This window comes from Ammospiza nelsoni, chromosome 17 (assembly GCF_027579445.1).
Source record: "Ammospiza nelsoni isolate bAmmNel1 chromosome 17, bAmmNel1.pri, whole genome shotgun sequence".
NCBI classification, from domain to species: Eukaryota; Metazoa; Chordata; class Aves; order Passeriformes; family Passerellidae; genus Ammospiza; species Ammospiza nelsoni.
This window is the reverse complement of record NC_080649.1, coordinates 7,235,126-7,252,239: the sequence shown is the minus strand read 5'-3', so window position 1 is coordinate 7,252,239 and position 17,114 is coordinate 7,235,126. Positions and strand designations below refer to the sequence as shown.

At 39.7% G+C, this 17,114-nt stretch overlaps 1 protein-coding gene across 1 annotated transcript; it reads left to right on the top strand.

Moving 5' to 3' along the window:
• Positions 1-6,318: 6,318 nt before the first annotated feature.
• On the top strand, positions 6,319-15,592 carry LOC132080972 (putative short-chain dehydrogenase/reductase family 42E member 2). Its single transcript, XM_059484404.1, has 11 exons — positions 6,319-6,549; positions 8,434-8,529; positions 9,289-9,349; positions 11,105-11,223; positions 11,593-11,668; positions 12,061-12,143; positions 12,654-12,791; positions 13,850-13,915; positions 14,721-14,784; positions 15,108-15,181; positions 15,384-15,592. The coding sequence occupies exons 1-11, from the start codon at positions 6,319-6,321 to the stop codon at positions 15,585-15,587; spliced, it is 1,212 nt and encodes a 403-aa protein (XP_059340387.1). The 3' UTR covers positions 15,588-15,592.
• Positions 15,593-17,114: the final 1,522 nt, after the last annotated feature.

Genomic DNA, 17,114 nt, shown 5'->3' with positions numbered 1-17,114 from the left:
CCTCCATCCAAATATGCCTGAATTTGAGTCACTCCAGCAGTTCATGCTGCCTCAAAGGAAGGTGATGGCTCTGTGTGTTGTGTCCTTCAGAATTCTGTTCAGTAAGAATTTCTCTGTGCCTTATAAACATGTTGTTACTGTCAGCATTTATCTAGATTTGTAACTATAAACTTCCAAGAACTTAGGCACCCAAATGTGTTAATACAACTAAGTCACTGGAATTTTCATGGAATCACTTTACTGCATCTAAATCAGATGTATATCAGATGTGTATTTCATTCCATTGAACTTTGGGCCTTTGTGAAGCCATCTCAGATGCTTATAAGATATTTGCTTGCTGATTAGTTTAAATAAATAAATAAGTAGTAGGAAGAGAGAGGAAGAAGGGAAAATGCAATTCCAGAAATCTGCCAGCATCAGAAAATACCCTTTTTCTTCCCTGTCTCTGTTACAATAATAATAATTTAGGTTTGAGATAGTGAATGTGCTGGCAGAAGTAATTTATAAGGAGTCTGATATCTCTGACTTATATCACATGAGAGTTCATCAGTTAGAATCTCAAATTCTCCCCAGAATTTGATAATTAGCTTAGGCAGACCTTGTAAGCCACAAGTTTATCTGCATTCAGTGACATGGGCTGCTCTGTCACTGTGGTCATTCCTAATGTGGTACCAAGGCTTTTCTAAATAAAGTAAAAACCAGCAAATAACAAACCTGTTGGAATTGGTGTTATCATTTCTTTCACACACGCATTTGTACAGTTTGTTTGACACTTTTGTTGTCTCTGTGATTCCAGTGTGTAGCAAGCCAAGCTATGATCCCTGCTAACTGTATAGAAATGTGCCTTTATTCAGTACAATGTAATGCAGTATTTTTATTTATGATGCATTTGTATTCCTTCCCTTCAAATATTCCATAAACTGTCCTCTTCTTTAACAAGACCCAAGGGCTGATGCAGGGATGTTGGTTGCTGCTGTGAGATGTTGCTTTGTTTCTTCCTGTAATTCCATCCTGACCTGGCAATGCAGGCTCAGAGTTATCATTTCATTTGACCTGTAAATCAATCTGTGTAACATGCAAAGTAACCACGAATGCAAAGGAAATGAGAACAAAGTCATTTGAAAAGCATTTTATTGGGCACATTCCAAGGCTGTATTTATGTGTGCTTTATTCCTTCCATGAGGAAACAGTGAAATATGCAGAACTGTAACACAAATACACAAAGAAACAGGAAAAAGGAAGGATAGAGTGAGAATATTTATGTATGTTAATGAAGAATGGAGGGATTTAAGAAGAACCTGATCTCTTAGCTTTGCAGCAAGGAATAAGGATCTGCATCTTCCTTTCCCTTCTGGCCTGGACTTGGAGCATGGCATGGGTGAGTTGCTTTGCCTCTGTGAATTACTGCTCTAACTTAGCAAGGGATGTGAAGAATGTTGTGTTATAACAGTTTGGGTCTTACTTTGCATTTGTTGTTGTTGTATCAATATTGTGTTGGTAAACTTTTTAAAGGACGACTTCATGCCTTAGAAATGTTTGATATGTACCCATATTTAGCAATTGGTTATATGAAAAATATTCTGAATTTTCCTTTCCCAAATTCAGATCCCATGATTAATCTTTATGACTAAAAATTCTAAGCACAGCTAGACATAATTAGAGGAGAGCTCTACTCTTTTTCTCTTCCATTAACATTGCAAGACCTGATTTAAATGCTTTTCAACATTTTCTGTCCTCTCTCACATAAAGAGTGAATGTCTTACTGTTGTCACTTCCCTTCTCTCAGCACTCTGCTGTTTCAGACATCCTTGTTATGAGGGTGGTTGTTTTTGTAGTCACAGAGAGATAAGTTCCCTTAGTCAGAAGTACTCACACCCTGTGACAGCTCTGCCCAGACCTCTGGGGCTGCAGAGGGACTCAGCACTGTCCAAACGAGTCTCAGCACTCTGAGCTCACAGGCTGTGGCAGTGCCTCTGATGGGCATCTGCATGTGAGCAAGTGCACCAGCAGGAGCTCAGACACAGCAAGCTTGGACAGCTCTGCTAATTTAGGGCTTAGATGCAGAAAATTTTAGTAAGTCAGCTGAAGAGAGGATATCTTTTGTATGGCAGGTATTTCAGCAAAACCCTGTCCTTGAGTAGGTTTAAGAGAGAGCTTCGTCTCTTCTGATTTTCTGCCCTTGGGCACTCCAGAACATCCCATCCTGCCTGTGACTCACACCAAATATCCACTGTCCCCTTCACTCACACCTCTGCTGAGCTCCTCATGCTCTGGTTACTCTGTTAAAGGCCCCTTTCTGCACAGGATCCTCCACACCTGAAAACCATTCTCCAGGTTACCCCACAGCTGGGCACAGCTCCTGTCCTGTGGGCTGGGAGTGCAGAGCTGTGAATTCACAGTGCCCAGGACACAGACCTGGTCTCACACTTCTGCCTTCTGTGGTTTGAGCCCCTCTGGGGTCCAGCACCCAGCAGTGCTCAGAGCCAGCACAGGGACCAGCTTTGCCTGCTGGGGACAGACATTGTCTTGTCTGCCTTAGGCCAAATGCTCCTTACTCAATTCAGGCTTGGCTCTGGCAGCATGGGATTTGAAATGAACTTGTGTAAGCACACTGGGCTCCTCTATGAAACACTGCAATTACATTTCAACATCACTTTACAGTCTGGATGTGAGTAACATTTTGATAAGCCAAACAACATTTCAGAAATGTGGATCTCCTCCATGTAAATAAATGGACAAACTCCCTGACACCTTCCTGTTGTATTTTACAGTCATCTGCTATAAGTACTGGATGTTTTGTTTGTTTCTATGTGCCTACATGAACTATGAATGGTCACAGGAGAAAAAGTAGAAAAAGGCAGTATAGAGTTGTGATTCAAGACCAAAAACAAGTTCCAATCTTAATGCAGCAGCTTTTCTCCTTGTAACTTTAGCTTCTGTTTCTTTCAGCAGTACTTAGCAGGATGCATTGAATAAAATATGACCACCCTTCTTTGCTAAAGGTAAGAAAATAAACATAACAGGACAGGTACAAAATACCAGATCTGAAAACTCTGAGGTGTCCCCTTCTTGCCAAGGTGGAAACCAAGGCCAAGTTAAAATGTTCTTTGTTACATTTCACTGAAGAGTGAGGGATTGATATCCTTGGATAAGCTGACAAGCTGCTTTGACTTGTGAAGGAGTTCTGGAATAGCTCGTGGATAGAATGGAAACTTTATTTATTGATTAAATGGTAAAAGCTGTCAGGGCTGTGGACAGCTCAAAACCAACAGTTTGGTGTTCTTGGGGATTTTCCTGTGAGCTGAGCTTGTCACTCACTCAGCAATCCAAGAAGTGCAGATAAATTTGACAGATTCCATATTCTGGTTCTAATGCCAACGACAGGGACTTTAGAACATACACATTATGTGAAAATACATTTGCCTAGGTGCCAGTTTGAGTTCTTGTCAGCACATGAACATTAAATTACATTTAAATTGCAATTGGTTACCTATGAACTTGAGATATTTCTAACATGCAAACACTGAAAATTGTAGTAATTTATATTTAGATGTGGGAGTGTTTCTTTAGCATCTTAACTACTGTTTTGAGACGTAATTTTAGACACACCCATTTAAAAATGTTGGCTTTGATTTCTCATTGTTTAACCCGCAAAGGCAAATGTTTTAAAAGTGCTTTAAAATCTTAGGACAGAGCACATATATAATTATTAATAATTTCATTAATTCATCATTCATTTAAAATGCATTATTTAACACTACATCACGTTTTCCTGTTCTATTATGTACAAGGTTGTTTATTACCTTCACATTCATCCTGGAAGCCAGAGAACAACCCATGTGCCCACAGTTAAGCCTCTCTGCAAATACAAAATTGGGTTGGGGATGGAGATATAAAAGGATGAAAGTGCTGAGTAGCACTGCCAAACAGGATTTTTGTCCCTTCTCCAGTAGTTTATCTACAGAATGATGGTACCAATGGTTTATTTGTGTTGTATAGAGTCTTTTACCAGGTAAGTGAGAGCTACCATCCTGTTAAGAAGGCTCTGATGTGGAGAATTTAAAAATTTTTTTCCTGAAAAGGAACGTAAATGATGTACCAATGAAGCCCTGCCCTTTTCTGGCTCCCAGCCAGGCAGCAGCCACAAAGGAGCAGGAAGAGCAAAAGGCCTGAGCACGCGTGAACTGCTCTGAGAGCACCCGATGCCCTTGAGTCACGAATTGTCCAGCACAGACACCTCACCCTCCTACCTGCACAGCAAGGCCTGGGAGACGCTGGCAGCAGGATTCTACCAAGGGTACTTACTGCTTCTTCAGCTTTTTTAAAAAACCTGATGTGTCTGACTTAACCTTTTTATGGGAAGTAATTGGAACATTTCTGATATTTGAAATGACAGTAGGGGAGCTAAGAGCAACTCACAGTGCATGTGCTGCGTGAGATGTGACTATGCTCATCATGCAGAATACATTAATAAATGAGAATAGCTCCTATAAATTCAGAGAAAAAAGAAAGTTACTGATTCTGAAAAGAAGCATTTTCAAAAAGAAAATTGCTTATGTTCAAAATTTGAAAACAATTTTCTAAATCCATGAAGCAGATTAATATACTAATGCTATTAGTGCTTCTTAAGAAAGAGATTTCTAGAAAGCTTTAAACTTTTTTATGCATTATTAAAACCTTAAGGAGGTATTAATGACAAGTATTCAAATATATACCATTTCTCAAATGTCTTTTTGTAATATATGTGATAAGCTTGACTTTATTTCTCCTTAGTTTATAAAAAGATGCTTTTTCTCAGAAGAGAATTTTACGTGGCTTAAGACTCCTGCAGAGCATACTCTAGAGATACAAATTTATGTTTCCTTGCTTGAACAGGACAGCATGCTTGTTTTAGTTCTATTACATTAGTTGTAATTTAAATTTTGTTTGGAAACATGGATTATTTTTCATTTTGAAATGTTTTTCAACATAAGGAGCTTGTGTTTTACACTGTTATGCCACTCAGTTTACTGAATTGAGTGAGCTGACATTGGTGTTAAAACCATGTAACAGCACAGAGAATATGGTCCTTTCCTGTGTCTGAAATCTAAAACCCAACATATAAAATAAGGAAAATATCACAAACAAAATTATAAAATACTAAGTAAGCAATAGTTAAGTAGTCCATAATTTTGTATGCTGTGGCTGCATTTTGTGTTACTTTTCTGGAATGATTTGTCACCTGGAGGTGACAGAGCTGCCAGCTCCCAGCCCTGCCCCGTTTCTGCCTGGGCTCTGCTGAAGCCTGCTGTGAATGGCTGAGAGCAAATGTACTTACCTGTGAGGCTCCTCTCATGCCAGGAGCTCTCCAGCTGAGAGAAAACCAAAATAACCTGCAGAGATTGGCTCCATATTCCTGTACTAGGCTGCAGGCACCCAGCTGGGCTCCCACTTTATGGTGACATGAATGATTGCAGATTTCTTCTGGATTTTTGTTTGGGGTATAAGAGCCTAGGTGCAAAGGCCAAAAGCATGGAATCAGGACAACAGGGACTTTCTGTGTGGGAAAATTAAATGCTGTGGACAAGTGTTGAATAAACTAATTTGCAATACAGAACAAGGTGTACAGATGGGTAACTACCATGGAGTTGTTATCCTAGAATGAAATTCTAATCAGTTTTCCCAGCTAGATGAACCCACAGGGCAGATGGCTTATCTCTTCTGCCCCTTGTTGGTTTAGCTGTCTATGAATGCCCTACTGAGAACAATATGGTGAAAAGTTAGTGAGAACTGGACAGGAAACTAAATATATTTAATGTATAACCAGAAAAGCTTAAAATGGTAACAAACAAACAGACCCAAATGTGAAATAAAGTTGATTTTAAAACTAGAATGAATCCTTTCTCATATTTCTCATCTAAAGTCTTGGTTTATTTTCCTGACTTGCAGGATAACATCAATTTGGTATTAATATATCAGAAGCTAATGAGCTTTCAAGGATAAAATGTTTGATTAAACCAAGTATTAAAAAATGCCATCACAGCTGTAAAGGTTAGGTAATCATAATGGCTCTAAAATCCTGTAATTTCATTTCTATATAATATGAAATTTAGGGATATGAGGAAAAGACTCAGTTTTGGAATATGAAAATATTCAGATTCATTAAACATTATACATAGAAAACCCATCACCAAAATGATGAATTTATACATTTTAAACATGCTAAGATAATAAAACTAGTATGGGAGCATTGTAATGTGAAAGTCATTGAAATTACCCAGACCTCAAAGCATTTTGCAGGAATTTTCAAGAGATCTCCTCTCCTCTGTTGCAGCCGGGATGCCAGAGGGGTCCAGGGAAGAGCTCCCCAGCAGCCCACCCTGTGAGAGCCAGGGGACAGAGCCTGCAGGGCTGCTGGCTCCCAGGAGCAGCAGGACAATGGTGACAGGAGGTGGAGGCTACCTGGGGTACAATCTGGGATGTGCCCTGGTCAGCTCAGGAATTGCTGTTGTGCTCTTTGATCTTCGCAAACCCAAATGGGAAATTCCACGCGGAGCGGATTTTTTCAAGGTGTGTTGGAGTTCCATGTCTAATGCTCATTACCAAGGCTTCCTCTTAAGGACCTTTGATTAAAACATTGATGGAAAAGCCTTTCAGGACAAGAAGAAGCTGTGTTAAAAGGTCCTTGCATGCATAAGTACCTGATTAAGGGATGGCAAACAGGGTCCCAGTGTCTCCAGTGTCACCAGTGCTGCTCTGCTGGGCGGTGCCATTCAGCACCAGGGAAACTCAACAATGAAGGGACAAAGGTTCCTGCTCAGGGGAATTATTTCAAGGGAAAAGGTGAGAGCCAAGACAGGGCAATAACAGGGATCACAAATGCCAAACACTGCCATGCAGAGAATGATTGAGGAAAGTGGGATTTCTGGGATTTCCAGGCTGGGAAAGAGGTGACTCGGGAGTGGGAGAGCTCTACAGGCTGTGAGTGGCATTGTCCTCTGTCCCAGAACAAGAATGAAGGGCCATCAGGAATGAGGAGTCAGTTCAGCACAAACAAAATGATGTGGCTTTTCCTGCAGTGAGTAAAAGGCATGTGCAAAGCCTCAAGAAAAATTTACCTCCATTGGAAACTGCTGAATAGATAAATTAAATTAGGCTCAAGAAATTTTAAATTAGGCTCAAGAAATTTTCTGAATGAAAATGCTTCAAGACTAGAAGAGCACTCAGGGGAAAGCCCCACATTTGCTTGCCCTGTTCACCCTCTTCCTGCATGCAGCACCCATTTATGAGCACTGATTCTTTTTGATTTTGAACAATTCAAGGAATTACTGTGTCTGAAAAAAGGGGGAACACAAGAGGTCTCCAGCGCTTGACAGCTCACTGCTGTGTGTGGAGGACACATTCCCCAGCACCTCTCACAGCTGCTCCAGGTGCTCAGGTTTGGGCTCTGGGGGCACTTCCTGGGTGCTCCTGTCATGTCACACAAATTCTGGCTAAACCCAGATCTTGTCTGACCCAGGATGTTTTTATGTTCAATTTCATAAACAATTTTTACAGAATATGGAAGAGGGATAAAGTATTATTGAAGAACCATTCAAACACCATAAGCTCAATTTGTTAATGCTAGAAGTCCACATAATTTGATTTAAGTTTGTGGACTGATGGCAATTTACATCTTCTAAAGGGGACTCGGGATCTCACAAATGATCTTCTAGAACAGAGTTTTTTTATAAATCAATTTAGAAAGAATAAATATTACAAAGTACAGGAGAGTTACCTGGAGAATTGAACTATGGAGTCCCAGTAAATGAATTAATAGGCGACTTCAGAGGTTTGAGCCTTGAGCAGTGATTTGGGGATGGCTGATATTGTTTATACTGGTTAGCTCCTGTAGCATTGCATTGAGGGTGGGAGGGGTAAGTCAGCTGCATTTGTGAAATACTTTGGCAACCTTAGGAGAAAAAAGTTGGGAGTTAAAGACTGGTTAGATTAGCTCTTCATATTGTTCTATCAGTTATTCTCTGTTACTCTATCAATTTCATTGCAGGAAATAATATAACACCTAATATTTTGAAATATTTGGTGATTCCAAGGCAAACAGCTGAGCCCTTCCTGCTGTGATTTATTGTCCCTGGGGCTGGATTCTCCAGCCCTCCAGCACTGGCTGCTCCCATTCAAGTCAAACAAGTTTTGCCAGCCTGGAGGCTGCAGGACTAAGTGTGAAAATACGCATTATAATTGAAGCCAACAAGAGTCACCTTTGTTTTGCAACAAAATACTGGCAAAATTCTTAGTCATTGCTTTTTCTGCCTGTTCATAATATTTTATTTAATTGTCTGTGAAAAACAGACCAGAATATCTTTAGATTTTCCATACTATCCATAGTTAATAAAGTTCTATAGAGAATGTAAGGAGCTCTACCTGTCAAAAATCCAATGTTTTCTTGTTTTACAGGGTGATGTGAGGGATTATGAAGCAGTGTTCAAAGCATGTGAAGGGGTTGACTGTGTTTTCCATGTAGCTGCATGTGGAATGTCAGGATTGGAACAAGCAAGTACCATTTTCCTACAGTTTTCTTTGGTTATTTTTGAGAAAGAAAAACACTGTCTGCATGTAACAAAGAATGTCATTTTACAATATTTATGTCAGAAGTTGTTATAAAGGCCAAGTCGTCCATACAAGAAATAAGGAGGTATTCCTTAAATAATAAAGGCAAAGTGTGAAAGTAATGTACTACAAAATATTCTAGAAAAAAGAGATCAGAATTTAAAGATCTCAGATAAGAAGGTGTAGCCTTTTTCTCTGATCTGAAGAGTGACAGCATTGCTCTAAAACTGATGCATTTTCTTCTTGTGAGCTCAGTCATGAGGAAACAGACCACAATCAATATGTTCTGCTGAATTATAGTGATACTCACAGAAGGTGTTATCAAAAAAATCATGAACCTACTAATTTATTTCTAGGAACGGGACAGATTGCCATGGAACAAGAACTTGTGAAAGCTTCCAGGGAGCATCACCCCTGCCCATGATTCTTGTTTCTTTATCGTGGATTGTCTGGGGTGTCACAAAATATTGAAGCGTTATTATTTCCTTTTAGATGCATTTTATCTTACATTTTCCAACTTTCTTTGCTCATACACTGAACAAGACAATAAAAATGAGAGCTGTCAGAAATCACTGTGTGTCAGACAGAACTGTAACATGTATCACAAAATACCTCAGCTATTCTAGATCTGGCAGTTGTAACCATCATATTGTAAATGTCACTTGTTTGATTAATTCAATCTTGTGCAAATTCTATTTCTAGCTTCAAAAGAAAGATCAGATTGAATCCATAAATGTTGGAGGCACAAAAGTAATAATTGATGGTAGGTACCTAGATTTTCTTTTTCTGCATCTGATCCAAATAATAAATTAAAAAACATTACAATGTTTTTTAATGGATGTTTCCTGTAGAGATCAGGCAGTGAAATGAGGCTCTTTCCCTCCTGTCAGAGTATGATGTAAACCTGAGTGTGCAGGTCCCATTAAAGCTGGTAGATTTGCCACTGGTTTGAACTGGGATAGCTTTTCAACCTGGACTTCATTCCTTGGCAGTCCAACTAAAGCTCTCCTCCATGTACTGATTAGTTTTTGCCTTTATGTAATGGAGAAGTGTTATCCTCTTTCCTCATAGAAATAACATGAGAGCTGTTGTACTGTTTGTTGTGTCACAAACATTTGGTAACAGGCACCACAGATGTGTAAGTATATTTAGCTATTATTTTATCACATTAATACAGAAAACCTTCATCCTTTCTGCTTACTGTGATCCCTTTTTATTACACACAGATTCTTAACTACTGTTTCTGGAAGATGCCAGTAGATCTCTTTCAGGATATTCTATTCCAGAAGAACATTTTCCAAGTGTACTGTAAATACCAAAGCTACATTCTCTTTGGTTTTCCCTCAAAAACTAAGGGGGGGGGGGGGGGAGGCAAAATCAGTTTTTATTTAGACTCCTTTTCATGCTGCCTGTGTGTTATTACTGAAAAAATGCAGAAATGGAATAGTAGGCAAGTAAAACTCTGAATGAGTTAGAAGGAAGGGTTGCCACATATTGCCTTCTTCCTTGCCCAAGCTCCAAACCCACAGAAACATGTCATGGCAAATTCCCATGGGCTCCCAGCAAACCAAGACACTGGGAGGAGCATGAACCTGCTCATCTACATGTTCATAATACACCTTATTATTGTATTTTTTCCCAAATATTTACAACAATTAACATTTCTTATTTTCAAAATGAGCCAATGAACCAGCAGGACACACTGCTCTGTAAATTCTAAAAATTCCTGAGTTTGCATTTTAATTCTCTTTAACTTTAAAAATATTGTTAAATGAAAATGAAATTTACATTATACAAATTTGCAATGACAGATATGCAGCAGAATTTAGCTACAATGTCTTGGCTGCACAGGACTGGAATCCATAATTAAGTCTTTGTTGTGCAAATAACATTAATTTCCTTTGTACTTAAAGCAGGACTGATTATACACTGGCAGAGTGTTTTTTCCTGTTAACACCCCATTTGTCACTGATGAACAGAATGGGACAAAGGCAGTTCTGTGGCATGTGGGCAGGGCTGGCTGTGCTCCTGGGTGACTCCATGCTCCATCAAAGTGGGGTGCAAGAGGCAGCTCATGGAACAGGGGTGACCCAGTGGCCTTGGAGTGGCTGCTCCCCACAGCACTGCCCCAAGGGCTGTGCCACAACAAATGCTCTTACTCATCTCCTTTGTATTCAGTTTGGAAAATAAACATATTTTAAGAAAGGTGTCTCAAGGAAAAATCTTCCTCTCACCAAGATAATTCCTCTACCCAGTGACTACAATCCAGTGATGTGATAGTTACAGGTACCTCATAATGAAACATTTGGTGACCACAATGTGTAATATTCACATATTCAATGAAAATACAGCTGAATGGAAGATAATATTATATTAAATGATAAGGTAACATTAAAATTGAAGTATTACCTTTTTTCTATAATTGTAATGTTTGTTTTCAAAAATAAAATCTGCCAGTCCAGCTATTTCTCCCTCTTTGTTTTTGTTTTAAAATAATTTATTTTGTGTATCACTGTAGTCTGCAAACAAAGAAATATCCCCAGACTGATCTATACCAGTACAGTGAATGTGGTGTTTGGAGGGAAGCCTATTGAAGAAGGAGATGAAGAAACTGTTCCATATTTTCCACTGGAAAAGGTACTTTGTCCATGGGATGGTGTGGCATTTACTGTGCTCCAAAGGGTAGATTGTGTAAAGGCTGTTCTGAGAGCAGAAGCTGTTTTACTCTGGATGTTCTCAGTACATTCAGCACAAAAAGTGAGTTAAGTAAATACAAATGGACTTGAATTCACTCTGAAGCTAAACCTGTGCCACTAAAGTGTCTTTTTTTTTTGTCATAAACAAACGATATATTTACTAATTCTCACTATTTCTGACTAATCTTACTATTCCTAGTTTTGTTTTGCCCAGCTGATATCTGTGAGCTGGCTAGATTGAAATGTTGTTTGTCATAAACAATGTTTGCCTTTACAGATTCAATAATTATCTTATTCTGCTTCCTTATAGCAATTTAATCATTATTCCAGAACCAAGGCAATTGCAGACCAAATGGTTCTTGCTGCTAATGGAACTTTACTCAAAGGTACCTACAAAGCATTTGGGGCTTTTCAATCATTAGGAGTGCTAATGGACATTCCTTTCTTTGGTTGCTCATTTATCAATAGTATACTTTAAGTGAAATAGGGATTTATTTGTTTCTATTCCTTTCTTCAGTGGATAATTAGCTGTTCTGATAATACCAATTTGTAAGCACTGTCCAATGGGTTCTCCTTGGAATCCCAAGAAGGTTTTCCAGGTCTGTCACAGCTACTGAATTCAGTTTCACACAGAACTGAAATCAAGTTCCAGGGAAGCCGAACCGCTCAGAATGGCCAAAATGAGCCTTAACTTTGCCAGTGTAAAATTCAGCCAATATGTGTGAGCCCTTTGCTGCTCCCCAGCTGTCTGACAGTCACCTGTTGCTCTCTCTCCAAGGAGGGGACAAGCTCCACACGTGTGTGCTGCGCCCGCCGGGCATCTACGGACCAGAAGAGCAGCGGCACCTGCCTCGAGTAGCCGTACGTGTCTTGTAGTCAGCTCTGGAGGACACCACAAGTGGTTGTAAGGGCATCACACAAGTGGTAGTACCTTGATTGCAGTTCCTAAGCATTCCTGCAGGAATGTGGTGAAAGCCTGGGGAGAGGTGATGTGGTGCAGGGTAACAAATAGCAGGAAAATGTGGGACAGGACCAAGCTGGGCTTCTCAGTGAAAAGGAAAAGTGGAAGGCTGAAATGTTGTGGTAAAAGAACTAGGTTTGCATCCCTGTCATTTAATGGAAATTGTCTTTTAAATATGCACTTTAATTGCTACCAAAAATATAATGTCACTATATTTTGCCACTGCCTATCAGTGCAACCATCTTTGATTTCCAGAACCACCCACTGGTTGGGTTTTTCTTGTGACAGGTTTCTTGTGCTGTAATTGTACACAAATACAGCAAATTCCAAGTATTTGAGTTGAGACAAAATCATATTATACTGAATAATAAAGGAATAATGCAATTATCTCATGTTTTCTGTTTCTACAGATAAACATCCAGCGGAGACTTTTCAACTTCAAGTTTGGGAATCACAAGGTTCAGATGAACTGGGTTCACATAGGAAATCTAGTGCAAGCTCATTTACTGGCTGCTGAGGCTCTCACCTCTGAGAAGGGCTATGTGGCTGTAAGTGAACAATATAATCACTACTAGCTTGAGTTCTCAAACAGGTTTAATTTTTGATGTTTTGAGATCAAAGAGTGTCCAAAAAGTCATATGCTAAATTTTCTGAAATGTTGTGTGGCTCCACAAGCACACAGACAGTGCAAATGCATATACATTTCACTCATATTTTGATGAGGTTTTTGTTTGGTTTGAAAAGATATAATTTCCTGGGTTACTGGAGGAAACTGCATTTTTAACTGGCTTAATATACCATTCATTCACCATTAGATAAATCTATATATCCTGTTATTATCTTGAAAATAGGTTCTGACCTAGATGCATAAAATTTAGAGCAACCATTCTGAGGCATTCCAGTTGAACTTTCAGAGCTGAAAATTCCAAGAACAGATGTACAAAATTAATGGACAATTTTTAAAGGTTTTTCTTTTTGTTCTACTGGTCACAATTGCAACACCAGTCTGAGGACCATGAAGCATTACAGAACTGGCATCATTGCAGCAGCTGCTTCATTCCCAGTTCCTGAAGGTCCCAGGTTCATTTAGAGTGGTAGGAACATACAGACAACAGGCACTGACACAGGTGAACACCTCTCCATGTGCTCTCAGGTAGTTCAGCACTTGGAAGCCCCTCAGCTGTTTTAGATTGATGCCATTCCCAGAGTCCAGGCTTGCCTGGGTGCTCAGGTGTTCCTGGTGCTCAGAGCTGGGCAGACTCCTCATCCATCAGAGCTGGAACTCAACCTCAGAGCTGTGTTTGTTAAATGCCATCAGTGCTGTCCCTTCTGTGGGACTCACAAAGGTCATTCTGTGCCCAGCACACCATGAAGAACATAATGCTCCAGCTACATGGGGAATTGAGCTCTGATGTACACTAGACCATGGTTAATCACCATGAGCCCAGCCACCACTGGGGGTTACCTCAGCTGCCTCTGGGTACATTCACCTTGTGCATGCTGCTGTGTTGCTCACAAAACCATGACAGGTAGGTAGGTATGAGACAGACAGAAAATTCCATCCTGTGCATAGTTTTGTCACTGTTTTCCTCTGCTTCTTTACCAGAGTGGCCAGGCTTACTACATCCATGATGGTGAAAATGTCATCTTCTCTGAGTGGATTGTGCCTTTGGTAGGTACTGCACAGCCCTGCAGCTCCCACGTGGGCACAAGTCCTGTCACTGACTGACACACCAGACCAACTAAATGAATTCAGTGCACAGAAATTACTGAATGACTTAACATTAAACTCAGTCCTGTTTTCTCTGCATATCCCAAAGTTCCACTGGTGTTAAGGGAAGTTTGGGATACCTGTAACTGTGGAGTTTGGCCTTATTGCTTTGAGAGGATTTAGCTGGGAGGTCCAGAAGCTGCTGCAGGACAGAGCATTTCAGGAAGCAAACACAAGCTCTGCCACTGGCATCTGGCAGGACTCTTAGAGCCATTACTTATCCCTTTGTCCTGGCATCAGCTGCAGCACAGAGGGAAAGCCCATTCAGAATCTTATCTTAGAAGCTAAGACATTAGCTTAGAAGCTAAGACTGCATTTTCAGAGCTATTGGGCTGGGATTCTAGGAGCATGCCAAAGTTTTGATCCTGCAATGCCAGCACAGAAAATGACTGCAGCAGAAACTTGGGCCTGTATTTAACTGTAGTTCAGTATTCCAGTCTGGGTGGAATTCACTTCCCCCTTGGAAATTGAAATTTTTCTTCCCTTTACTGTCCAACTGCAGATGAAGGGTGGAAGGTGGGCACCAAAGAATGAGTAGTGGGCTTCAATTACATTTCCTACTATCTGTATTGACAGGAACACTAACTGGGAAAAAAAAAGTTTACATACAAGTTTTGTCAACATTCTTTTTTTTTTTTCATGCCTCATTGCCACCCTCAATTTGGTATAAGTTCTCTGTAATTCTTTGTTTTTATACCCTTTTTAGTTTGAAAAATTAGGCTACAGGAAACCTTGGATACATATTCCTGTTCTCCTGGCTCATATAGCAGGTAAAAAATAAAATATATTCTTAATTATTGTGGGTCATTTGATTTTTTTTTTATTCCTATGAAGCTACATAATGGTTTTATAAAATGCAGGGGCCCAAATTGCAGGAATTATTTAAAATAACATTATTTTTATTGAGAATAATCACTTGTGCCATGTGGTATTATTTATAGCAGAGAAAGTTTAAAGGCTATTCATAAACTCATAATGTACTTTATAAATTAAACAGTGCCTTCTGGCAGTAGGAATTACAGGATGTATAATATCAGCTTTGTCTCAGTTTATTGTTAACCAGATGTCTCATTAAGTAATTTCTGTTTCACAGCCACTGTGATGGAATATTTGCACCTGATACTAAAGCCAGTTTTTAGCTTTACACCTTTCTTGACAAGGAATGAGGTAAATATATAAAAAAAGATAATGTTTATATATTTCTGACTCAAATTCTCATTAAGGACCTGATATACCCTTTGGATTGTCTGCATTGCAGCTCTGTTTTCTGTTCTGTTTTCATTGTAATATCATTGTTGATGTATTTTCATCCAAGTTCTAGAAAACTGGATAGTAAAGTCACTGCCATAAGTGTCCTTCTGGCTTTTAGGTGTGGAATGTCACTGTAACTCACACCTTCCGAATTGACAAGGCACGAAATCAGCTCGGTTACAAACCAAAGAAATTCTCATTCGCTGACTCTGTGGATCATTACCTAAAAACAAGACCTACCTGCCAAGAAGATCACACATTCCTTAAAATGGTGTTTGTTTTTGGCATTTTGTTAAGTTTTGTCATTCTTTCTTTCTTCTAAAATCAAATGACCACTCACCTGTTCCAGAAACCTTCATTTTGTTTCTGAGTATTAATTACCTGGCCATGGTACATTCCTCAGCACTCTGGACTTTGTTATTCATATTGCTATGATGACACCTCTCTGACCTCATTAAGAAAGAAAAAAACCCAAACAAAAAACATCTTAAAAAGTGAAAACATGGGATGTATCAGGAAATGTTCTCCAAGAGCAACAAGTGTTACAGCAAAGGAGGTCACCACAAATGGGTGCAGGAATAGCTTTAATGGACCTTCATTAAGGGATGTTTCATGCTGGGAAGCATTTTCTAAAAATGAGAATTCAGGAGGGTGAGAAGGTGGAAGAAGAGGAACTGTCACAGGACAACAGTGCTGTAACAAATCCAGTACTCCAGTGAAGAAAAGTCTGACTAAACAACTCTTCTGATGAAGCCACAGCTACAGCTACTGTCAGTTAGCCTGAGGAATTACAGAGACCTGGGAAACAGTGGAAAAATATGGAAAGTAAATATTTATAAATAATAGGTGATTAGAGGAGTGAAAAGCATATTTATGTAAAATAGTTGTATTGTTCTAAAGCTTTGTAAAAATGTAATAAATATCACTATGTGTGTTTGTAAATCAAATATATCCTTTCAATGCAATAATAAACAATAACTGAACCAAATAACTGAACCTCCTGTTTTTAAGGAGCTTGTGGGAAGGTGGAATTCAGCCAGCTGGTACTGCTCTCTGGAGTCACATTCTCCACAACCCTGCAGCAGTGCTGGCACACACTGTGTGTTCAGGGAATTGCATTTTGGGGTGAGCAGAGAAGCCAAGCACCAAGACAGGAGTGAGAATCCAACCTCTCTCTTTTCCCCTTTCTTAAGTCTCACATCAGTTGTTTCTTGGGTGGATTGCCCTGTGTGAGCCACCTGTGCTGCATGGACACACCAGATGTAGCCCACACAAACCTTCAAGGTGTCAGGAGTTTTCCCTTGGGAATCAGCTTTGCTCTGACCAGGGAGCAGCTGCTCCCTCTCTGGCTCCCCACGTGAATCAGGAGAGCTGCATTTGCCACAGTGGGTCATGGCAGACAATGATGGAACAGCTCTGCCATCTGATTATCTCCACTCATTATTCATTTTCTTAGCATTTTACAGGATTTTTAAGACCAGCAAGTTTATAAAGATTCTCTCACTCTACATCTATAGGATATGCAAGAGAGTCAAAAGCAATGCTAGAAGAATAAAGGTCACAGGTAAAAGACAATACACAGTGACAGGAAAATGAGTGAGCAACCACAGTTACCACTGCAGCTTGTGCAAGCAAAGATTTGTTTTACTCTGTTTTTTTTATCTCTTCACTAAACAAATAGTTCTGTGTGCAGTGAAAGCAGTAGAGTCTGCTTGATTATGGATTTGTATTTGGAGATTGTCCTTGTCCATACAAAGTGAGCTCCCACTATATATCTTCCTTTAGCAGGGGCACTGCTCAGCTCTGTCTCCTATCCCTGGCAACTGACAGGAAGCTTAAAGAAGCTCTG